The sequence below is a fragment of the Haliotis cracherodii genome, unplaced genomic scaffold (genome assembly GCF_022045235.1).
Source record: "Haliotis cracherodii isolate W230 unplaced genomic scaffold, xgHalCrac1.p SCAF_13, whole genome shotgun sequence".
NCBI classification, from domain to species: Eukaryota; Metazoa; Mollusca; class Gastropoda; order Lepetellida; family Haliotidae; genus Haliotis; species Haliotis cracherodii.
The window spans coordinates 3,662,147-3,688,197 of NW_027266268.1; the positions used below are offsets into that span (position 1 = coordinate 3,662,147).

Here is a 26,051-nt window from a genome sequence, read left to right on the forward strand (position 1 = left end):
GTACAAGACCATCTCTCAGATGTGATCCTACTTCTGGCCGTGGGGTGTACAAGACCATCTCTCAGATGTGATCCTACTTCTGGTCCTGGACTGTACAAGACCATCTCTCAGATGTGATCCTACTTCTGGCCGTGGGGTGTACAAGACCATCTCTCAGATGTGATCCTACTTCTGGTCCTGGACTGTACAAGACCATCTCTCAGATGTGATCCTACTTCTGGCCATGGGTTGTACAAGACCATCTCTCAGATGTGATCCAGTTATTGTTGTGCATCACTCATAAATGTTATAAAGTGTTATAAATGATTTATAAATCATACTATAAATGATCGACTGGTGTGGTTATCCATGCAGATTTGACTTAGTGAAAGTGATTTTTTTTCATCGCAGTGAACACTATTCTAGCTATCAATAATTGCGATCTATACATAATTTGTGTGGAACACGCACGCCATTGGGCTACGAACCACTCCGACCCACAATAACTGAGAGCCACACAACCCTTCCCATAAACATAAGAAATCTTTTTCAAAAATAGAGTCAATTATACGATTCCGACTTCATCACAAACATGTGTTTATGGTTATCAATCAAATAGTGCTGACACCAGGGGTTGCTGAAAGGTGAGTGTATCCCGTCCACATTGTAGCCACTCGACCCCAGTTAGTCCTCCATCAAGACAAGCATTATGATAGTATACTGGGGCCAAAAACTGAATATATACACAAAGAAAAATGTTAAGCACACCCCTATTTCTGAACCATGACAAATGGCAAAAATCATGGCATGGGATGACTGACCACAGGAGCTGGGCGATACCAATGTCATCGGATAGAACAAACATTTGACAACAAATAAAGAAGATATTGGTGAGTTGTGATTGAAATCTACTGACAAAAACATCATGGTAACACAGGTACTGTTTTTGACCTTAGACAATACCTACAAAAAATATGGAGCTGCAGGATTAAGTACACGAGTCACATTTGATGTTTCATGTAAAAATGTTCCCTAAAGTCTCCACTTGACATGACACGTGATGCAGACCAGCATGCGGGTATAACCGCCACGTGCCCGGATGACGCATTCCACCCTACGTCTCATGCCTCAAGTGAGACGTTGGATCTGTTGATGGGTCAACAACAACCACTCCTGATGCAATGCTGCTTCTAGTAGGGGTAAATCTTGTACAGGAGGTTCTCGTGCCTGTATGCGCTGCCCCAGAATATCCCAAACATGTCCAAGGGGGTTCAAATCTGGGCTCGTTGCTGGCCAGGGTAGAGTCGTTATTGCATTTGCCCTCATGTAATCCACGACTGCATGCGAACGATGAGGCCTGGCATTGTCATCCATGAACTGAGTTCGAGTAGCAAGAGGGTGGTTGTCAAAACGAGGAACGACGACTGGCCTCAAAACGTCCCGGATGTACTGAGCCTCAGTTAAGTTGTCCCTTATGGTGACCAAATCCAACCTGCAATCACGAGAGATACACCCCCAAACCATTACCGAGCCCCCGCCGCATGCAACAGTCGGTTTAATGTTCCTGGGGGTGTAGGCCGTGTTCCGGTGCCTCCAAACTCTCGTTCTTCCATCAGTGACGTAGATCAGCAAGCGACTTTCGTGTGACCAATGGATCCGTCTCCAAGTTCTCAGATTCCAGTTCATCGCCCAATACACCATGCTAAACGAGCAGCTTTGTGTTGATCTCTCAACAAGGGACACTTTATGACTCGTCTAGCTCTCAGTCCTGCTGCTTTCAGTCGGTTACTGACGGTTCTGGTGCTGAAATGACGATTGGGCAACCACAGCTGTTTCAGACGAGTACTTGTTAAAAAGGGTTCTCGGCGTACGAGACGACGACGACAATAATGAAATATATTAGGGTGTGCTTAACTTTTTTCTTTGTGTATATTACCAAAATTTTGAGATACTGCTTGAAAAGCATTTACTTCAAAGAAAAATCCTCACAGAGATAAAATATTTGGATTAAGTTAAGAAATGTGTTGTCATATATTTTTAAAAAGTGTTTGTGACTTTCTTTACAGACAACCACCCACATAACAGTAAACTTTACACAACTATTTACGTATATTCCAGGTGATGTGAAGACATTTCAAACACTTTTTATACAAGTTAGTTATTCTCTCCATTACCTCCCATAAAGCTTAGATATTGCCGTGTGTGGTGTGAAACAACAAACAAAGCAACAGTTTAAGGTCAAATAGATGAAGATTACACACTAAAATTCACGCTGAAACTGCAAATTGTCTCTAATATTGTGTGAAATGTCCTACATGCGTTTCCAAACGACATTCCACTACTAAATAATCAAACTCGTTCAACAAAAACTCATATCTACGATTAATAAAACGGATAATGACAGTGATACCATATACCTGATCGTGCAAAACGTGCCTTCGACTTCTTCGTGAATTACGTGGAAATAATGTTCCATATTTGGAAATGTTTACTTTGTGCCAACGACAGGCGTGCATCATATTGACTTTTTTCCAAAATGTCGGTAAAACTTTATATTTTAGCGGACCTACAAATGTTAAATAGTTGATAGTTCATGGTGATTGTAAAAAAACACGAACTTTGTCGTGTACCGACGTCCTTGCGGGGCCAGTAGGTCAGGCGATCAGAGAACATGTCAGTGTAATATGACACCTCTGAATTACAACATTACAACATTTCTGAGAATAATTTCTACTAATTAAACTCATTTGCCGATGTCACTGTCACAAAGTATGTGGAATTAGTATGTTTATTAGGGAAACCATTGTCTAACAATGTTCCATCGCAAATCCATAATGCCCCCCCGGACGGCATGTCTGCTCAATTACATTGACACTTCAGCGTTAAGTCCTTCACAGGCTCCCAATTGAAGAGGTTTTACATGGGTCGTTGGACACATCAATACCAGGACCGACTCCACGCCATGACACCCTGCCACTGAACTGGGCGAGCACAGCAGACTACAGGTCCTAGTTTGTTGTACTGAATGGGCGACACACGCGCCTTGAGTAAACTAGAAACACATAAATATAATGTCAGGGCGAAACATGAACCTAGCCATGGAAGCAGAAAACGCCATTTAATGTCTGGGGCGTGGCGCGGGAGGAAAGGGCTGGGATTGAATTAGTTTTGTCAGCAACCTGAGGCTTCCATAATTCATTTAGACTCCCCACGGCACAAATGGAGACTTCATGTCGCAAGTACCGCATAACAGTGTGTAATGTGTTCTCTATCGGCGTGGAACGATGCTCATGATGTCGACCTTTGGATTCTATGCAAACTCTATTAAAGGGACCAAGTTCAGGTAAATTTGATTCAAATGAGGAATTAATTTTAGATTGGCCATTAATTATTGCCCTAACTATACATAGACAATGTCACACTTAACATATTGTGACGAATCGAACCGGCTGTTGTCGTGACGAGTAAACGCTTTCACAATCAGCCCTAATCATAATAACAGGTTGACCTTCAACGGGAAACAACAGACTCCACAGAATATACAAATGCAGTGTCTTACACAGTTTAGCGTATTACACAGCCTATAGAAGTCAGACATTATGGCACATGTGCTTCGCATGCATATAACTGCTGTATTCTGTTCCAAATCGCTCTTCAGGCCTCTATGCACGCAGGTCCATGCATGTCATATTCGTTGATGGATTCATTACATTGTGAAGCTGTGGAATTGTCAAGCTGTACCGTTAACTGAAATTTACAGTTATAAATTGGTTAATAAACTTTAATAAAATTAAATTAAGAGGGACACCCGAATTAATATAATATCAATTTATGATTTATGGCTGTTAATTCAAAATAGGAAATAGTAAAACTAATCTAAAACGAGATTGGTTTTACAGAAATAATAAAATATATGATTATTCTTACTGTCGTACACTCACACCTGTCATGCATGTTCAGAAGTAAAACAGTTTTACCGAATATTATAGAGGAAGAGCGTGGAATGTGGCTTCGCTGAGTAGTACATACATATGTTATGCTCCTTTTGACAACAAGAGTTAATGCTATTCAAATATATTCTACTTTATTCATATACTTGGAACAGCTGTAGAAACAAGCAATAACTGTCATTATTTACATTCACCTGAATACACCATGCTCAAGTTTAGCTATATTATCTGATCATGTTGACGGCTGATTGGCGTAGCTTTGCGAGGTATTGTAATAATTCTTTTCGAATGACTTTAATTTCATTCAACGTTGACATGTTCGTTCTGAATTAAATTCTGTTTTTTTTTCAAAATAATATTCCAAGTGACACGAACAAAACTCATAAATAGCTTTGGTATGTATATGAATATATGTATACCGTTAAATGCATCGCGAATTCTACATGCGCTCGGGCTTATCAGAAGTGTCAAGAATAGAGTCATGTTCGTATGCGTTCGAAGTGATTTTGTATGAAACCATTGTCGTTAGTCCCGTTTGTTAAATGTCCAATATCATATATTATCATTATGATATTTATATTATTATTACACTTGCAGGGCATGTTTTTAGTGACACGTCTATCAATCTGCACGTGTTCTACACGAGTTCGTGGTTCTCGAGACATCAGGCACTACACGACATATCTTTTTAAATTAACACAGTAACAGATATTTTTTTTGACTGATACAAAAAGGAGATGTTCAAGTTCGTGTAAAACATATTTTATTTGCTATTCTGCATTGGTGGGATATTTTTATTTTCAGATTCGGATCCAAAAGTGTGTGTGTGTGTGTGTGTGTGTGTGTGTGTGTGTGTGTGTGTGTGTGTGTGTGTGTGTGTGCGCGCGCGCATTAAGCATACGAAACATTTACACATTCGTATTTTGTTATAGGTGAAAGGATATATTATCCTTTCTTTAAATGACACACTAAACGCGAATTGTAAAGATATATATAAATATGCAATTGCTTTACTGATCTCTCGGGAAGTTGATAATTCAATTTCTTTCATATGGAAACAAAACGAATACATATAGAACTCCCATTTGGATAAACTTTATGATGAAGCTAATCTAGTCAGTGACACAGGGGTCTTTGTCTTGTTTAGGTGGCACACGGGCCGCCTCATTTGCAGGATAATGTGAAATGTCAAAAGACGAAACCCCATAAGTCATTAAAAAGTCATTTGGCGCTACTCAGCGCGCGCCCCCGTCAAGTTAATCAAAGATGCCACGTTTCGGTAATTGGCGACAGAAATTGGGAGATAAATAATAAAGAACTATCACTTTTTTAGACAACGCGATGCTGCGACTTTCAAGACAGTGTTTGTTGTGACAGCAATGGTCACTTTCCATTGTCAAGAAATAGTAATACTTATGACGCATCAAACTGCTGGAATGTGCCGAGACTTTGTGATCAGTGTTCGGTAATAATGAAGGTTTGGAACTTGAACAATCATATTTCATGATAAATAACTACTTTGTCGTACAAATTCAGATTTATCTAACTGGTCAAGAAAACATCGCTCACATCAATATTTCACCCAAACGCAACAAATCATTTGAAATTAGGTTTGTTGGTGTACACTGACTTCAGTTGAATGATGTAATAGGAAGAAACCATTTCTGCCTTGGTTTGACAGGAAATCATCAGGAATTAAACAAAACTGGTAGCTTGTGCGAGGGAGTAGGCATTCAAATAAATAATAATACTATGAATATTATTAATACTATTATTAATATCATCATCATCATCATCATCACCATCATCATCAACAACAACAACAATAATAATATAAAAAAATCATATAAGATGACAAAAGGTAGACCTTTTTCAGGCTACAGTTATGACAGAGTATATAGACATATATTTCATGACAAAACTACAAAAACACCTACCCCTATTAAGAAATAAACAAAATTTTCAACAAGCAAAATACATTTGTGCCCCATTTGTTTCAAATCACATGACGGAGACTCAGTACAAGCGCAGATTATGTTTTAGATTTAGATAGTATTAAATATATACCAACTTTGATAAGGAACTATCTCCGAATGAGCTTCTCAAGTCACTTGACACAACTTTCCGTCATTGTACCACATACCAGCTGTATGAAAGAAGGCGAAAGTAACACGGGGGTGTAGATGTTTAACGGGTTAACGAACACCACACCAGGATACTGTATCGACAAAGGGGCACAATCAGGGGTATTTTGGACTTTCAGGGAATGATGGAATCAAACATAGGACCAGTGGATCCTGGCATGACTAAGGGAGGTAAGTCTTCAGAGCGAGGTTGTTCGACCACCGGGCTACAAGCACCCTTCAATATGACACGAATGAGCACAAGGAAGTGTATGTGCATCATCATCATCATCATCATTTGTCAGACGACCAGATCACATGACACGCTTGCTGTAGACAGGCAGTTGTTCACACCGTACAAGTTATCTGTACGTCTGTATGTCATTATACAATATTTCATGCTTGGGTGAAGCTCGGACCAGGCTTGCTGCCGACTACCATGAGCTTACTATTGTTAATTGAAGGTACCGATCACATGCAAACACTGTTTATACAATTCTTCATATTCTAAGTGTTACCGGTAAATCAGATGAATTTGAGTTTTTCCTCTGATAACTTTCTCAGAATACAGTCAAACACCTTTGTGTCAAAGTTGAAGGGACCAACGTAAATACTTCGAGTTATCAGAAGTTCGACACAACCGAAAATTACTGCTAAAGAAAGAATATGCAGTGACCAAGCTTTCACTTCGAGACAACCAGACGTTGGACAAAGCGGCGTTTATTTGACTGTATCGGGAAGGAATATCATGCAGCTATGTCTTACATGCATGCTATCTATAGTAATTCACTCAGGTATTCATATAGTGTTTGGAAAGTTAGAGAAAACAACAACAGATAATAATGTTTTTATAATAATTTACTTCTCACGCGTTTGGAAAGCCTCCAATTTGACCTAACCAGCGAGTGAATGTTTACCTCCCTGTCTCCTATGAACAGTATAGTATATCAGTGCTCTCACAGTGACAACGATGTCAGCGTGATGTGAGAGGAAAGCCCGAAGTGATGCATGGCTTGGATGTTTACCACTTTGAAACAAGTCCACCAGCACAGCTGTGGTGCTGACAAACCATGAAACTTTCGAACCCACGATCATAGGTTTTCTTGTCTTGGGGATGCAACTCTGCACAACGTATTGTGGTGCCTTAGAGGATTGAGCCAACCCTCCTCACAAAGCAATCAACAACATAATGTTATTATATAAATGAACATTCACATGCAAAACTGCCAAATTCATAGACAGTTTACTTGAGAGAACAGTGCATATTGTCAAACAGATCAGGGTTTTTATCAGAAGCAGTCACCCAATGCTGCAAGAAGACCAAGGCCACTTGTCCTGCTGCTTTTGAAGTCTCTCAGTGATGAACATCTGGTATCTCCTTGGCCTAAAGCCTTTCTTCAACCAAGTCACTTTGTGATTCACCTCATTGCATATTTAAGCGAGACTTTGTCACAATCACCACAAAGTTACTTTGACAGTTTCTACTGGGTCCAATTGGGAGCTGATTTGATGTGGGAAAAGGGAAGAAAATGCCGTTTTACTTACACACCAAAAGGAAGGAAATGACGTTTTCCTTACCCTTCAAGAAGAAGAAAATGATGTTTTCCTTATAAATCAAGATGGTAAGATTTAATTACACTTGTACTGGAAATATTTGTTCTGCTAATGTCGACAACAGTTGAAAGTACAAAGTTCGGAGAGTTCGGATACTATCGCTTTGCAGAAGGAAAAATCAATGACATTGTCAACAAGTGTGCAATATTTCATATGCCGATCAGACATATTTTAAAACAAATTAATAGTATGTGTGTAGATAATCTCAGACCAAATAATCTTGAAATCGATATGTGTTAGGGCATTCTAGACTAATATGTAAGCATTTATAATGGGTTTTTTTTGGAGTAAAAATTATTGTCGTGTAATAATAAACAAACATCCATTGGAAGAACACTTCATGTCAGCCTGCTATCGGGTAAAGTGGAAGAAAGGAGCCTTTTGAACGTTGACTGGAAAAATATCTGAAACAAGTCTAGAAGTTTTGTCAATAATGTGATACGACTTGCAATGTACAGACAATGCAAGAGCGACGTGTTTGTTTGTTGTTTACCACCGCACACAGAAATATTCCAGTTACGGGACAGCGTCCTGTAAATAATTAATCATATCAGATAATTCAGTGGTTGATATTATGAACACCCGATCCACGAAGTCGACTCTTATGACTAGTATAGTTTGCTGGGGACCAATTCTAACCCGGAATCACCACGGGACCAGGATCGGGGAGAAAATTAGAGGTACGATTTTCGTATGATTTACTAAAACAATGAGAGATGGACGCGGACATCAATCTCATTTTACCTAACGGGTAATCACACACACTGTCAACTGATTCATATCTGTCTTTACCGGTACAGTGTAAGCCCAATATGACAATGTAAATAAATGTGATGTTTACCCATTGTTGAATTAAAAAGAAGAGTTCACTTTAAAAGGCTTTAGTGGGTCCAATGATGTTATATAAATGAGTTAATATTGATTATTTTTGCACTGCTAATGTTGATCTTAATAGAAAGAGAAGCCAAAAACCATTTTCATTTTCTTATATGACATCTTTTGTTTTCTGAAGGTCAGGTAATAATAATAAGCCATGTAATAATGCAGGTAATGTCCAATAACGAAATGATTGCTCATGGCGCTACACATTTCCACACAAGTGATAAACAACACGATCATGGCGCTTAGTCACGGGCACTGCTGGAGATGCGGTTCGCCTTGAACACACGTACAACCAGACTGCAGATTAAAGAACATAATATCTACAACTAGGCATCCGCATGGTATTTCCCGAAAAATGAAGTTCTTAGTCTTGACTGAAGGCTGCTAAGTGTTGAAAATGTTTTGATGGAGAGAGGTAAATTGTTCCAAAGAGAAGCTGGTATGATGGGAACAACGTCAGTGAACAAACCTTTTCATCTAGTAGCTGGTATGATGAGCATTAAGCTGCTCTGGGGCATCTAGATGGTACACATTCTCTTTCCAAAGTATGATGGAGCTGACCCTTTAATACACCGTAAAGTGAAAGTCGGGATCTGGTATTAGAGCTTTGCTTAGACCGGTAACCAGTGGAGGCGAATCAAGCCTGGCGTGGGAGTGTTGCTGCTTCTGTTGATTCGGGCTGCTGCATTCTATACTGCTGTAGCTTGGTTACCAAGTCCTGTAGCATATTTCCGAGAAGACTACTACAGTAAAAGTAGAGTCGGGACAGCACCATTGACCTTACTTTACTGACATGTTGCCTCAGATGTCAAGAGATGGCGTCCAATTTGCCATGTTCCCTACATGATTTGTTCTACAATGAAAGGCTTAGATTTTTTCACTTCAGCACTGAAAGATATTTGTGAGTCCCCAATAATAAGAGTAGCTCAATGTACAGCCAACAAAATACAAGTTCAGTCATTCAGTTTTAATTTACGTGTGGTCATCCAATGTTTCACGTCGGAGACACACTATTGTACTTGAATGATCTCAGGTTTGGGACTGAACGATTTCAGAAACTGGGCATCATCGGCAGCCTAGCTGTGATTATCGACAGCACGATGACAGATCAGATCACCAAGCCCTATATATACGGTAAATAACATAAGTCAAAGGACAAATCCTTGTGGGACCCCGCATACACGTTCATGCACACCTATCTGACATTGAACGAACTTGGTATGGCCAGAACCAATGTAAGATATGGCCGCCCACACCAGTTTTGTAGACTCAAGAAGATGTTTGTGATGTATGGCGAGTCCAGGAGAATGAGCACACTGGTTACATCTGCTGAACCAAGCAAAGCATCTATAACACCTAGAGAAGACGACTCGGTACTATGTTTGGCCCTGTTTGCAGACAGAAATTCATCCTACTGGTTGTCTTTGTTGAGGTGTGCAGTAAGGCGGGTCTTCAAGCCTTTCCAAATACCTTGGAGATGAAAAAGAGATTAGACAGGTCTATAGTTTGCTAGATCTTCACAGAGAGAACCATGCTTAAGACACGACCTGATGACAAACTGCTATTTATCCTCTAAGAGAAGACTGGTAGAATGTCCAAGAATTCAAGCATAAACCTTGTGGGAAGAGGACCCAAAGTGCAGTTGGTAGGTTTAGAATCAACAATTTTCTGTCCGACTTCTTCCTTTGCTTAAAGGACCAAAAATGTCAAGGTGAACAGAGTCAGATGAAGCTGGGATTGAGTGTCAGAGATTTCAGTGTGATCACAGTCGAAACGAATCTTGTTAATGTTATCAACCAAACCTCGAGATGACGTCATACTCTCGTCACGTGTGTGAGGGAGACAAGTATTCCTTACTTTTCCAAGACATGGCATGAAATCATAGAAGGCTTTTGTCGATGTAGATGCCTTTGCTTTAAGTGAGTGAGTGAGTGAGTGAGTGAGTGAGTGAGTGAGTGAGTGAGTTTGGTTTAACGACGCTTTTAACATTATTCCAGTTATATCACGGCTTGGGAGGAAAGCCCGAAGTGATGCAGGTCTCAGACGTTTACCACTTCGGTGAAACCCACGAGCACCGGTATGGTGCTGACAAACCTAGAAACATAATCGGGGCGAACCGGGATTCGAACCCACAATCATAGGTTTCTGGTTAGCCCAAGGGACGCAACTCTGCACAGCGACTGGGCCACCTGTGACCCCACTTTGCTTTAAGAATTATCGTCATAGTTGCTGACATGTAATTACAGTTGATTTCTTAACACTTGACCTCTCTGGAACTCCCTTGGTTGGACTTGCTGCATGTTTATCAACAAGTTCTTTCACCATTTTATCACACAGTGAGTGTACCAACGTCAACTGATTTGTTTTTGACTGCTACCCAAAATGTTGTGACTGTTATGTATCACCATGAAGAAACCAAACAAATAAAGTTTGAAGAGAACTAGTTGAAATAGGAACCGAATAGGATGAGAAATGTCAATAAACAATCACTTTGCTGATGGCCGTGAGTGAGTGAGTGAGTGTGTGTGGTGTGTGTGTGTGTGTGTGTGTGTGTGTGTAAGAAAGGTGTTTATGCTGATGTTTGCAATATATCAGGAACATAATGACTGGGGACACCAGAACTGGACTTCACACACTGTACCCATGTGAAGAATGAAACACGTGACAAACAAACTAATGGTTTGGTCCAACCTCGACACTCTTTAATCATGAAAATTGTCAACAAGGCAAATATGGATATCACAGCTCATCGTCACACACATTTATAGTGTATTTGCTTTCAGTAAAATGTACATTTGTGCACTAAAAAGCAGTATGTATAAAATAAAAGAAGAATGGACGGACCCACAATAGCAGTTCATTATCACTGAGCTCCAGCAGCATGTATATGTACAAATCAGGAATATATTACATATCACAGGTCATATGCATCTGTCAGACAAAACAAGAAATTTATGTTGTGGCTATACTTGACAATAACTCTGGTTCCAGACATGTCAGTTGTTATAATGTACTCTAAGATTGACAATTCATGAGAAATTTCTGTTGCACTGCTAAGTATTTTAAAGTCTAAATTCAATCACTGACCACACAGCATAGAATTATTCATCACCACTTCCGTAACTTGCAAGAAGACTCGTCCCTCTATCAATGAATGTTATGTGCGACCAATCAGAATAAGTTCTTCGTCAAAGAATCCTTCAGAAAATAATTTTTCATTTTACATATGTCTTGCATCTAAAACTATACCTGAGACACAGTTAAATGTGTTCAATCATCCTGCATCATTCAGCACATCCCGATGTGCTTTAAATTGCATCTGAAATATATATAATATATGTGAACCATTAGCAATGAATCAACAATTGTTTTAGGTAGGCCCATTTGGAATAAGGTGGAGCCCGGTCGCAAAAATGCCCATGAGAGGGGCATGAGTTGCTATTCGACTTGCCCTGGAATAACACGAGTTGGTCATGAATGAGCTTAGAATATGGGATCACAAGGGGAGACAACTATTTCTAGGGAGTGTAACCTGTTTAGGCAGCTAGTGACCGCTGTTACATAACCCAGAATACAGTAGGCAAATGGAAGAGGCATATATCTTCTAAGGGTGGTTTACAACAAGATATTTGGGAGTAAAGTGTTTTTGATAATTTCCACTTGACGCATATGACTTACGGATTCATATCAGATATAAAGAGAAACTTTAACTACAAGCAAATATATTAGATGCTTTTGCACTTCACAAAAACCTCCAATAATCTTAAAAGGGGCAAATCCAGTGTATTGCAATTTTGTGATCAACCTTAAAGAAAGGAAAAGCAACTTAAAATAAGACACCTTAATAATACACACATACATGTTCAAGTAGTATAATCTGTGTGTTCCTCATTAAAGCTTTGACCACTTCATACACAGGAACAGAATCATTACAAATATATGAATTCATGAAATATAGACCATGGCGCTCAGGAATGACAGCATGGCATTCAGGAAGGTGTTTGACTTGTGACCGTGTTCTAGTACAGCTGCTTGACTTTCTCCACGGACATGTTCCAGCTGTCAACCCATCGCTGTTCTGCTCGCAGTAGTCGCGCCTTCTCAGCCTCGATCAACACCAACGTGTGCTCAAACTTAGCTTTGTACTCCTGAAGAAAGAAAATGAAACACACTCAGGAAACAATGGAATATATCGGAACAGGACCTCACTGGTCATATGAGGGAGTGAGTGAGTATGGTTTTACGCCGCTTTTAGCAATATTCCAGCAATATCATGGCGGGGGACACCAGAAATGGGCTTCACACATTGTACCCATGTCGGGAATCGAACCCGGGTCTTCGGCGTGACGAACGAACGCTTTAGCCACTAGGCTACCCGACCACCCTCTGGTCATATGAACCCACCAAGGTGAGTGAACATTGCACAATGTCATTGATGGGAATATTCTGACAAGATCACCATGGGCTGTAAATAACCAATTCTGGGCCAGGTAAACCAGTCACTGAAAACATGAGCAACGATTCACGTCATGGAAGCACAATGAGACACAGCCAGCTCGGTCGCAGAGCCTGACCACTCCATGTATATCAGGTGACTCTATGACATCATCGATTACTGCGGTTACACTAGAGTGAGGATCATTTATTAAAGTTTGTAAGTTAGCTGATTTTGTGTCATTGCGCTGAACACCGCTTTGAACAGTACATGTATTTCAGTTATATAACAGCGTGTTAGCTTAATATATGGGGAAGCATGAAGTGATGCAGGTTTTAGATGTTTCCACTTTGGTGAAACCCACGAGCACGGGTATGGTGCTGACAAACCTGGAAACATAATCGGGCCAACCAGGATTCGAACCAACAATCCTAGGTTTCTGGCATGCCTGCTCTGCACAGGGAATTGTAGTGCCTTAGACAACTGGGCCGCCCGTGACCCCCTATGACACTAACATGAGGATGATGTGTTACAGTTTGTCAACTAGCTCATTTTTGTCATCGTTGCCTGTCTACATGGATCACTGCTCATACATGAGCTTACATGTCCTGGACCAACTGTTTCCCAGACTGTCTGGCGGGATACAACTGGGACATTGCTTTCAATGGAATAAATCAACTTTCATTCAATGAAACAAAATATATCTCGGATTCAAATTCTTTTTAAGAGAAAATATGTATCTCATGGATATAGACCAAAGTTCCAGCCTCCCCCTCCTGAATATAAAATGCTTCAGTCCCTGATGTCCTGATATGATGTGGGATGACTGTAACTTGACTAGTTCCTCATCTTCAGCCCACTTTGTCCGTGCCTTGGTTACATGCTAAGCTGGCTACAGCTGCTCTCATTCTGCCCAGTAATGATGTTCCATATGTGTCAGTATGTGAAAGTCAGTTGTTCTTATAAACGGGTATCCAGCCTTGTCAGTCTGAGCTGGGAGAAGGCCTTCATTTTCATGCTAGGGACCCATTCTAAAAACTACATACTCTATAACACAGACTGCCTGTGGTCCAGGGGGAGATAACTCTTGATGGTAGACCGGGACCCTCATATCATATATATATCGATATGTTGAGTTATATTGAGGATCACATATTAATCTCAATGAGTTATTTATTTCAATCGAATTGAGGACTAATGTAAGAGGATAGATGTAATAAAATAATAATGATCAATGTTTTACTCAACCCGATTGTTCTTTTCCCAAATATACATGAGAAGAATATTTCATTTGTTTTCAATGACATGGCTGAAACAATAGATGTAGCATGAAGAAAGCTTTGTGTTACTACGTCAATCTCTTAACTCTGGATGTCTCCAGCTCCTGTTCATTATGAAATATACAATGGTTACAGCAGTACTGTTAACAGAAGATGAAATAAACTGGTCTTACCCTCCCAGACAATCTGAGACAAATGGCCATAGGTTATTTTTAGTGTTTCATAAGTTCTGTATTGTCCATTATTACTAGGAACACTTTTGGACATTTGAGAAAACTATGTCAATGACTGAAGCCTGACTAATCTGACACCTGTTCTAGAACCCTGATCTGACAGACATGTCGGCGATGTCCATCCACTGGAATACAGACATATCCTGATATCATGTCCCACATAATGCCTTTCAGGATCATAGAGTCCGTCAACTTTCAGGCCATACAATATGGGTGTCAGCATGTGTGACAGAACACCTGCCTCTGCTCTGAGGCAAGACCTACCTTGTAAGCCTGGTCTCTGGCGGCAATGGTAGCGCTGTGCCCAAGGGTAGTCTTGGCTGTTGTTACTGACGCTGTCTTCTCGGCTTTAGTTGGTTTAGGGCCCACAACAAGTTCATTGCTTGGGAGGCCTGTTAAACATGCTCACTATTTGTATTGAAATCAATGAGTTATCAAACTATATCATATTTCTTATTTCTTTCCATCATGGAATGCTGCAAAATTTCAGCAGCTGCTGAGGAGTTTGTGGGGATGAGGTGTGAATGACAGCTGCACAGCCCCCATGACAATATTCCTTTCAAACTTTGAGGCAGACGTGTACCTTACAGAGTTCTCCAAAAAAATTATTTTTTTAAAAATCTTTTTTTTTATTATTCCATTTCATGTATATTGTTACAAGTGTAGATATTAACATGTGTATATATGACAGTATTAACACAAGTTATAATTTTCATAAGTGAGGACAGGCAGATTGTACAGGATATGTCGTTATTAAGGTTCTTCTCAAACTGAGAGGGAGATTATAAATAATTGCTAACAAGAAATAGATGATTACTAATTAACAGGTAATATGTACCAACTGCTTCATTAGATTATGAGATGTAAGTTTTGCCATTTCTGAGCATATTGGTTAAATTGATTATTTATTTTAGCGATATACCTTTCCAAACAAATTGTGTCTTTTAGTAGTGAAAGAAATTGTTCGAAAGATAAATCTTGTTGTTTTATGTTTGATATGTAGATGAATCTCTTTGCTAGTATAATAATATGATTTGCTACATGGTTTTGAGTGGAAATTCCAAAAAAGATATTAAGTTTCAAAAGGATGAAATTTGTTTGCAGGTTGTTATTTAGGAAGTTTTCAACTTTAAACCAAAATTGTTGAGCAGATTGCCATCGAAATATACATGAGACATATCTTCAGAAGCAGTTTTATAGAAAGTACAAATATCTTCATCGACAAGTTTCATCTTGAGTAATTCTTTCTTAGTGTAAATTATTCTGTTTATAAATCGATATTGAAAATCTTAAAGTTTACAATCATGAGTGCATTTTCTATAACATAGAAGTATATCTTTCCAATCCAAACCTTGAGGAAAAACAGTATTCCAGTGTTCTAATGATTTCGGTACAGTATCATTCCTAATTAGTTCATCATAAAAAGCCCTTGATTTTTTAACTTCATTAAAAAAGTGTTTGCATATATTGTTCAGTTGAACTACATTAACATCAAGGGTTTTGTCCCTGATTTGAAATCTCCAACTCTTTGAAATATTGTTCAGTAATTTTTGAAAGTCTAAAAAAGTTCCCTGGATCTTATATCTTTGTTTGAAATTTTCAAAACTAAGAAAACCGTTGTTGTCGCAAAGGTCTCTAACACTCTGGACACCTTGATTAAACCAATTTTTTATAATATAAGATGATTTAAATAAATGATTGGTTGATTCAAAATGTGGTCTAAATCATATTCATACAAACTCATTTTTTGGTAAAATATCTTCCAAGCAGACAATACATCTCTCAAATAAGGGTTATCATGTTTAGACAAACAGTCTACAGCATTAGAACCAAGTTTGAAAAGATGTTTTAGAGGAAAGATTGTTGTAGAATCTTCATTCTTTTTTATATACTTTTGTAATGAAGATAGTTTGAGAGCATCAATAAAACATTCAATATCTATCATCCTTAGACCTCCATCTTCATAATTTCTACTAATAGTTGATCTCTTCATTTTGTCGTTTTTGTTATTCCAAAGGAATCTAAATATTATTGTGTTTAGGTCGGTAACAAATGCTTTAGGTGGATTAGGTACAGCAGAGAAGATGTGTACCAGAGTTGATATAGCAAGAGTTTTGATAACCGTAATTTTTCCAATAAGAGTTAAGGTTCTTCTCGGCCAATTAGCTAGTAGTCTATTAATATGTTCTAATCTTTTTCTAGTATTGATTACCCAAAGGTCGTTCAATGAAGCATTTAAAGTTATCCCTAAAATTTCAAAATCTCCCTTATACCAATCAAGTTTAAAGTCATGTGCTAAGACTAGATTACTTTCAGACAATGATCCTATCCAAATTGCTTTTGTTTTTTCTACATTTATTTTAAGTCCTGACATTTGATAGAATTTGTTGAGGGTATACATTGATGTATTAAGGCTTTTTTCAGATCCATCTAGAAATAATTGAGCATCGTCCACATACTGACCTAGTTTATTTTCCTTATCGTTAAGTGTTATACCTTTTATATCTAGATTTGTTCTAAACATACCTAGAATTTCTACAGCGATGATAATCCTGCAAAACTGTTGACGATAAAAAAAATACAAAATAAATATGCCACCATTCCTCATAAGTTTAAAAGTAAGTACACTGTATATCAGCTTAGAAAACCATATAGATCTCCATGCAGTTTTGAGAATTCTTTTCTACAAACAAAATTTTCCTTGCTGTCATCTAAAAGATATAAACCTGTTTCAGTTTTTCTCTTTTGATAAAAAGTAAGACCTTACCTGTCCATATTCCTTTTCCTCTGGGAAGGGCATTCTTGTCCTCCGTATCAAACAAACTTTGTCCAGCATTCTTGCGGCGGATCAACTCATTTGTTGGGTGCCTCGTAGCTTCTACCTCTGTAGAGGGAGAACATTTCAGAATTTGTATGGGAACAATATCAAGCAAGACATGACAATCCTGGCTTCACTGAATATGCATTACAGTTAGGTTTAATGTTATTTAACGCCACACTCGGCCATATTACAGCTATATGACTGCAGACTGTAAATAGTTGAATGTCGAGCAGACAATGATTGATATTACAATATCATCAACACCATTGGGATATGATAACACACAATCAATCAAATCACCGAGCTTGACCACTGGATCCATTTATTCGCCATAACAACCAGCATAGATTGCTTTGGACATTTTGTCCAGAATCACAGAGTGAATATTACAAATGTAAAAGCTGTATAGAAAAAACCCAAACTATTATGACAACACAGAGAAACTTGTTACCCTGCTCTTTATCAACAAACTGGTCGGATATAAGTATTTTAATGTATATAAAGAGATGCTAACCCCCGTTTTGAGGCAGTTACGAATAACTTAGATAATTTGGGTCTAAAATTAGTAATCCTTCCCCCACCCCCCACCCCAAATACTAATAATTATTTAACAAAAAAATACAATCATCTTTTGCATTGCGTTTTATTACCAATCTCTTCCCATCCCCTACTTAAACAATATATTATTGACTGCTTGTACATGTGACCATGCAAGGTCAATAGCTATTTAAATTAATGGCGAAGTTGTTTTGACAAACATAAAATATTTGGTGGAAGTTTGTTCAAAATTTTCACCAATAAGCATAGCCTTAACAATGTAAGCCTCAACATATCCTTAAACATACAAAACAAAAAACACGACCCACTTCCTTTCTCCACATCGTCCACGACCAGCAGGTTATCAAACTGCAGCAGTTGTCTCTCCCCCATGCCAGCCAAGCGCTCCAGGAACTGTCGGCCATGTTCCACAGCACATGCCTGAAACACAACACACTCATGGAGAGGAGAGGAGAGAGCACAGGAATGAACCAGATCTTCATTGTCTTATCTTACAATTGCTGCAGACACCTCTTCAGTGGGGGGGCGGTCGGGTAGCCTAGTGGTTAAAGTGTTCGCTTGTCACACCGAAGACCCGAGTTAGATTTCCAATATGGGTACAATGTGTGAAGCCCAATTCTGTTGTCCACCGCCGTGATATTACTGGAATATTGCTAACAGCAGCATAAAATCATACTCACTCACTCACTCTTCAGTAGGGGATAAATGGTGTTAAGGATGCTTACTGGGACATTTTTGTGTTAACTGCACAACTCAAACCATGGTAAATCAGGGTGCTAAAAATTTGAACACAAATATTGACTGTTTGAAATAAAATAAATTGCCAGGCTGCCATCAGGGCCGACAGACATTGAAACTTTGGGCCTGACACAATATCTAGCTGCTACGGGCCTACAGCAGGTGCTTATTTCAAACACTGCTAACAGAAAGAATTTATGATCTTTTCCATAAGATCAATGTTTTATCCATGTGTAGTTTAATACTTAAACACAGACCAGCAAACATCTTTTAAGGGGACATTTTCAGATTGAATATTTTTATGAAATTTGAAAGAAAATTGTAAATGTTTGGGTGGTCAATTATGAACTGTGGTCAATGGGGAGATAACTCTTGATGGATTAAGACTAATCCTCACAATTTATTTGTATTTGGGCTCACATATTTATTTTCAATGAGTTTATTATTTCAAATGAAAATAAAGACTAACTCATCATATCTGAAGCTATTTGTTGACACTAGAAGCTGAAGTTTGTAAATTGTGTTGTTAAATATGTAGGACCAATTTAAAACGCAAGAGGATAGATTTAATAAACTAATTTCAGTGAGATGGGTTTTAACGCCGCTTTTAATAGTATTCCGGTTATATCACGGCGTGTCAGCTTAATGTGGGAGGAAAGCCCAAAGTGATGCAGGTTTCAGATGTTTACCACTTCGGTGAAACCCACGAGCAGGGGTATGGTGCTGACAAACCTAGAAACATAATTGGGGCGAACCAGGATTCGAACCCACAATCATAGGTTTATGGCGTGCCGAAGGGACGCAACTCTGAACAGCGAATCGCGGCACCTTAGACGACTGGGCCACCCATTTCTAAACTAATTTCAAATATACGTGAGAATAATAATTAAGTTTTAAGTCAAAGACATGAATGAAACATTCACCTGAAGATCTGCAGTCTGTTCCTGCACAGCAGCGAGATAGTCGGCGTTTCGAGCAGCCTCTTTCTCACACAGGGCCTGCAAAGCTGCCACCTGGTGGGGGTGACCTAAAGCTGGTCGGAGCTGTTTCTGGTGCTCCACCTGATGACAAATAACAATATACAAGAAAACTGCAGGCAGAGATGGTCCACTTGAATCTTAGTTAATGGGGAGATAACTGCTCTTGGTGAGGTGAGGTGAAATGGGGTGTAATGTCGCGTCCCAGATTATTGCGTTTATATAGCGACGTGCATGCACGTTTGTGTGTGTTTGTGTCCCTGCTTGAACTAGTCCGGACTAATGCAGAATTTGTAGTGCTAGCCCACTGAGATACCATGCTGCAGTTTAACATGAATACCCCACTTAGACACAGCATACTGACTCCAAGCCGACCAGACCTTGTTTTAGCCCCTTAATGCCGAGCGCCAGACAGGGTAACAACAAGTACCATCTTTTAACGTCTTTTGGTATGACGCGGCCAGGGATTGAACCCTGGACCTTCCGCTCTCCGGGCGGACACTCTACCTGTAGGCCACAGAGGTGGTTAACTCCTCTTGGGACATAACAAACAATTGCTTCAGCTGGGGCTCACAAGTCAGACGCGTATATAAGCCCATTCATTTTTTTTTTATGTTACTCATTTTTATGTTTAGCACCAGTCCGAGCGGGTAGGGGGAAGAAAACAAAAAAGAAATGAAACAAACCCAGCGACTGTGGGTACAATCACAACTGAAAACTGCTCATGAGCCTTTGCTCTTATTCATAAACTATTACCATCATGATAGTGCTAAGCTTGTGGTGCAATGGCTGTATTGGCGTTAGGAGGCTATAAGATGTGAAAACAGAGAACTTACAAGACAAAAGACCCGTGAAGATCCGGGATAGGCTAGGTCTTCAGCAACCCATGCTTGCCGTAAAAGGCGACTACGCTTGTCATAAGAGGTGACTAACGGGATTGGGTGGTCAGGCTCGCTGACTTGGTTGAAGCATGTCATTGATCCCAATTGTGTGGATCAATGCTCATGATATCAATCACTGAATTGTCTGGTCCAGACTGGATTATTTACAGACTGCCTTCATATAGCTGGAATATTGCTGAGCAGAATGGTAGTTTAGAATCAGCAAGAGAGACACACAAACTTATCATATCACAGGAATCAGGGAGATTTGAACATGTACAAAGACTTTTGTTCTACTTTTTCTAGATTCCAGAAAGTGAAGGAAGGAGTTGGCTGGGGAAGTCAGATTGTTGGGAGGTGACCATGGGGATGCTGGGTATGTTCGGGAGAATTGTCTTGTAGAAGCTGGATACCTTTGTTTAGGTAAGTTTCCACTCAGGATCGAAAGAAGAATGAGAAATGCATAGTGTGAGATAGGATAAGTATTATCAATATACAATTTATTGTTAAAATTGACAATTTCTACAGATTCCTGTCATTGTTTACAAGAAATGACTCACAGACCATACCTTCCTCAGCACTTGCCCAAACATTTTTTAAATATGCTAAATTATCAAAGACAGGAAGTTTTCCTTGCCTGAAACACTGGACAGATTGTTTTGATAAATGTCTAAAATTTCCCTGTTAACCACTGGCCACAAGTACCAGTCAAGAAATACACTGATGGCTCAGGAGAGGCTGCGATACTAGGTCCGGACACAGATATTAAATTCACAAAAATGTGCTGACACCAGGTAGATAGAACACCTGGGCTTGTACTGTGCTTTATGTATATAGGGTATTTGAGACTGTCTGTGATTCCTCCAGTAGAGAAACATGTTTTGCTTTAACTATCTTTACATATACATGTACTGAGATGCAAGTTATACCACAAGCTGGCAGTGCTACATGTTGGTCATAACCCTCGTTACTTGTAATACAATCACACAATATTGCGATTATTAATTAATGAAGATAGTTGCATGTGTGCTAATATTTATAAAGTCAAAACAAGCCATTCCGGCTATAAGGAATATTATTTGCAGTAATGAAAAAAATTTAAAAAGCGCTTTTAAAAATATCCATTTTGCTAGCGATAAACATCATCATTGAATTTTATATGTGGTTTCAGTCCAGGTAATGATTCACAGTCAGGTGACTGCGATCGGTTATATTTGGCATTGGGAGCATCTCGAACCAGGTCAATGGCGCTTTAAATGTAACATCTTCACAACTTTTCAAATTTCAGTTTGTGTTGGCCATGTATGTATACTGCACACATGGCTAAATATAGCTGCTTATTAGTATTAGCACACGTGCTGCTATCTTTGTTGACTGATAGTCATGGTATCAGTGGCTGCCACAGTGTGTGAGGCAACAGTCACATAAGATAACTTTACTGCTGCTTATAAAATTATCATAATGTTTGCATGTTGTTTTGCACTCAGCAATGACTGATTCCACTGAAGGTCTGGTCTGAATATCAAGGATCAGTCTTGCAGGAGCAAAACATCAGCGGAAACAGTCAGAATATCAAGGATCTCTTTGGTGGAAACAGAATATCAAGGATCTCTCTGGTGGAAACAGTCAGAATATCAAGGATCTCTCTGGTGGAAACAGACAGAATATCAAGGATCTCTCTGGTAGAAACAGTCAGAATATCAAGGATCTCTCTGGTGGAAACAGTCAGAATATCAAGGATCTCTCTGGTGGAAACAGTCAGAATATCAAGGATCTCTCTGGCAGAAACAGTCAGAATATCAAGGATCTCTCTGGCAGAAACAGACCATCCGGAAAACAAACTCGTACCGGCGTCTCCTGCCTCCCGGCACATGTCAGGACAACTCACCTGTCTCTTGGTGATGCTGTCCAGCTTGTCCAGGAACTGACCCTCCCTTTCTGTGTGGGCATCCTCGGCAACCTGTATCTCCTCCTTCACGATGTCCGAGATGACCAGTCCTGGTACGTGGGAAATACTCTCCTCTAGTTGCTCCAGCTGGCTACGGAGCTCTGAAACATGGCAGTCACTATAGAAACAGAAGGTATCACAAAAAATACAGATACTGTTCTGTTTGTTGTCCATTTCTGTATAATAACTACAAGTTCCATAACTTGTCTGGAGGTAGGAAATGGTCTTGCTGTCTAAACGTTTATCCAAGCATGTGTCACTGATTGTAACAGAATAAGTTACGGAAGACAATAGACATAGATATCAGAATTATAAACATGTTAAAAGGAGCCTCAATCTACAAGATGAAATTTGAAATGTTATTTTAAGGAAGCTATACTGATGAAACTGAAGGAGAATCTGATGGCAGAAGAAAGGTGGCCCAGTGGACCATTTCACTTGTCAAACAGGTTTGATATCTGCACTTGTCTTCACTTGTCTACTCGTGTCTGTGCCTGTCTACACTTGTCCACGTTTATCTACTCTTGTCTATGCTTGTCCATGCTTATCTACGCTTGTCCACACTTGTCTAGGCTTATTTGCACTTGTCTACACTTTTCTATGGTTGTCTACACTTGTCTGCACCTGTCTACTCTTGTCTGCATTTGTCTACTCCTGTCTACACTTGTCCACGCTTATCTACACTTGTCTATGCTTGTCCACGCTTATCTACGCTTGTCTACTCTTGTCTATGCTTGTCTATGCTTGTCCATGCTTATCTATGCTTGTCTATGCTTGTCTACGCTTGTCTACGCTTGTCTAGGCTTATTTTCACTTGTCTACACTTTCTATGGTTGTCTACACTTGTCTGCACCTGTCTACTCTTGTCTGCATTTGTCTACTCCTGTCTACACTTGTCCACGCTTATCTGCACTTGTCTATGCTTGTCCACGCTTATCTACGCTTGTCTAGGCTTATTTTCACTTGTCTACACTTTCTATGGTTGTCTACACTTGTCTGCACCTGTCTACTCTTGTCTGCATTTGTCTACTCCTGTCTACACTTGTCCACGCTTATCTACACTTGTCTATGCTTGTCCATGCTTATCTACGCTTGTCCACACTTGTCTACGCTTGTCTATGCTTATTTGTACTTGTCTACACTTTTCAATGCTTGTCTATGCTTGTCTACGTTTGTCCACACTTGTCTAGGCTTATTTGCACTTGTCTACACTTTTCTATGGTTGTCTACACTTGTCTGCACCTGTCTACTCTTGTCTGCATTTGTCTACACTTGTCCACGCTTATCTACACTTGTCTATGCTTGTCCACGCTTATCTATGCTTGTCTACTCTTGTCTATGCTTGTCTATGCTTGTCCATGCTTATCTATGCTTGTCTACGCTTGTCTAGGCTTATTTTCACTTGTCTACACTTTCTATGGTTGTCTACACTTGTCTGCACCTGTCTACTCTTGTCTGCATTTGTCTACTCCTGTCTACACTTGTCCACGCTTATCTGCACTTGTCTATGCTTGTCCACGCTTATCTACACTTGTCTACTCTTGTCTATGCTTGTCTATGCTTGTCCATGCTTATCTATGCTTGTCTACGCTTGTCTACGCTTGTCTACGCTTATTTTCACTTGTCTACACTTTCTATGGTTGTCTACACTTGTCTGCACCTGTTTACTCTTGTCTGCATTTGTCTACTCCTGTCTACACTTGTCCACGCTTATCTACACTTGTCTATGTTTGTCCACGCTTATCTACGCTTGTCCATACTTGTCTATGCTTATTTGTACTTGTCTACACTTTTCTATGCTTGTCTACACTTGTCTACGCTTGTCCACACTTGTCTATGCTTATTTGCACTTGTCTACACTTTTCTATGGTTGTCTACACTTGTCTGCACCTGTCTGCACTTGTCTACACTTGTCTATGCTTATCTACACTTGTCTATGCTTGTCTGCACTTGTCTACACTTGTCTGCACGCTTATCTACACTTGTCTATGCTTGTCCATGCTTATCTACACTTGTCTACACTTGTCTACGCTTGTCTACACGTGTCTACGCTTGTCTACACTTGTCTACGCTTGTCTACACATGTCTACGCTTGTCTACACTTGTCTACGCTTGTCTACACTTGTCTACACTTGTCTGCACTTGTCCATACCAGGAACATTGAGGTATGACTGGAGTATTGTCAAAAGGATCATAAAAATCAGTCAATCACTCAAACCAAAAGAGACAACTGTTACCCTACCCTGGAGGCACTGGTTGTGGTACTCCGCTGCCTGCTTGAAGTAAGACTGGAGTTTCTGTACCAGGGTGTCGGCACACTGCTCGAAGGTCTCCTGGAGGGCCTGTGGCCGAGTCACCACGCGGTTACCCTTCTGGCGGTAGTACAGCTGTAAACAATGTGGTCAAATGTGAACCTGATAATTCACACAATTGTATCTGACAAACATCCACTGTCCTGAGCAGTGATAGCAATAACCCAAAATGTTCAAAATTTTACTAGCTCTTAGGATACCTTTAACATTGACAAAACTGGTCTGGGCTAGCGGGCTAGAGCTACTTTCCATCCCTGTATACATGCATTTCTAACACTCCCTTATTTTTCACCAAGATTCTGGAGTAACCAAGTCACCATCCCCGATTATCCTCTGTATTACATCTCCATTCTTGTATGTTAAATACCCCCGACCCATTCATACCATACCTCGGACGAGGCTGATAATTTAGATGTAGATCTATCCTGAACTTGCATTCACAAACAAGTGGCAGTTTGATTGGTTGTTGATTTCAAGTTCGTGAGCCGGAGAAATCCTGTGTTAAGTTCGGGATAAGAGAAATGGAGCTTGTCACATCACTCCCAGAACAAAGCTATGGTGGCAATAGGTCCAGGGTATCCATCAACATAATAGATCGGAGATGACACACTGGCTAATTAAGGAAGGAAGGTTGTAAGATACCAAACGCTGATGCCAGGAACATCGCTGGTCTTCACACATCACTGATCTCCTTTCAGTTACCTACTTCTGACAGTCATAAGCATGGTTCCCTAATCTACTTATTCAGCTGTACATAAAATACCAACTAGTGTTAAAAACTAAATCAAGAGGAGGTCCTAATCATCATCATTATTTTTCATCATCATCATCATTATCATCATCATCATCATCATCATCATCATCACTGTCGTCATGATAGTGCTGTAGACACGTACGTCGGCTGTAGTGAGCAGCCCATCGAGGGCCTCCCTCAGCATGTGTCTGATAATGTCCATGATGTTGGTGAGCTCTATCACCTCCTCCTTCTCCCCGAACACCAGGTACTTCTTGTCAAACTTGTTGGATTTGCTGCTGCGTCTCAACCTATAGCACAACATGTAAACAGAACTGAGAGCAACTGTGGAAGCTAGGGGCAGTCCCAGTCCCTCCTTCAGGTTGCAACAATGTGGCTGCTATGACTGTGGAGGACTACAGGAGGGACCGGCTATGTCTTCAGCTTTGGATTAGCAACTGACACAGCTCAAACACAAGAAAGTCTGTGCAAAAAACCTCTCCTCCAAGCCAGCAAAACTATGTATAATGATTAACAGTTTGACAGTGACATCGTCAAGCAGAATGAAATATTCAAGGGCCCTGTTC

At 39.8% G+C, this 26,051-nt stretch overlaps 1 protein-coding gene across 1 annotated transcript in view; it reads right to left on the reverse strand.

Moving 5' to 3' along the window:
- Window positions 1-11,238: 11,238 nt before the first annotated feature.
- LOC139459516 (coiled-coil domain-containing protein 180-like) overlaps window positions 11,239-26,051 on the reverse strand; it is a 91,043-nt gene continuing 76,230 nt past the window's right edge. The window contains exons 29-36 of the mRNA XM_071241031.1: window positions 25,628-25,775; window positions 24,662-24,806; window positions 22,360-22,520; window positions 19,537-19,674; window positions 18,184-18,295; window positions 17,264-17,380; window positions 14,761-14,888; window positions 11,239-12,696 (exon numbers count right to left, since the gene is read on the reverse strand). Of these exons, the coding sequence (XP_071097132.1) occupies window positions 12,568-12,696; window positions 14,761-14,888; window positions 17,264-17,380; window positions 18,184-18,295; window positions 19,537-19,674; window positions 22,360-22,520; window positions 24,662-24,806; window positions 25,628-25,775 (1,078 nt within the window). The 3' untranslated portion in view covers window positions 11,239-12,567. The remainder of the gene's footprint in view (window positions 12,697-14,760; window positions 14,889-17,263; window positions 17,381-18,183; window positions 18,296-19,536; window positions 19,675-22,359; window positions 22,521-24,661; window positions 24,807-25,627; window positions 25,776-26,051) is intronic.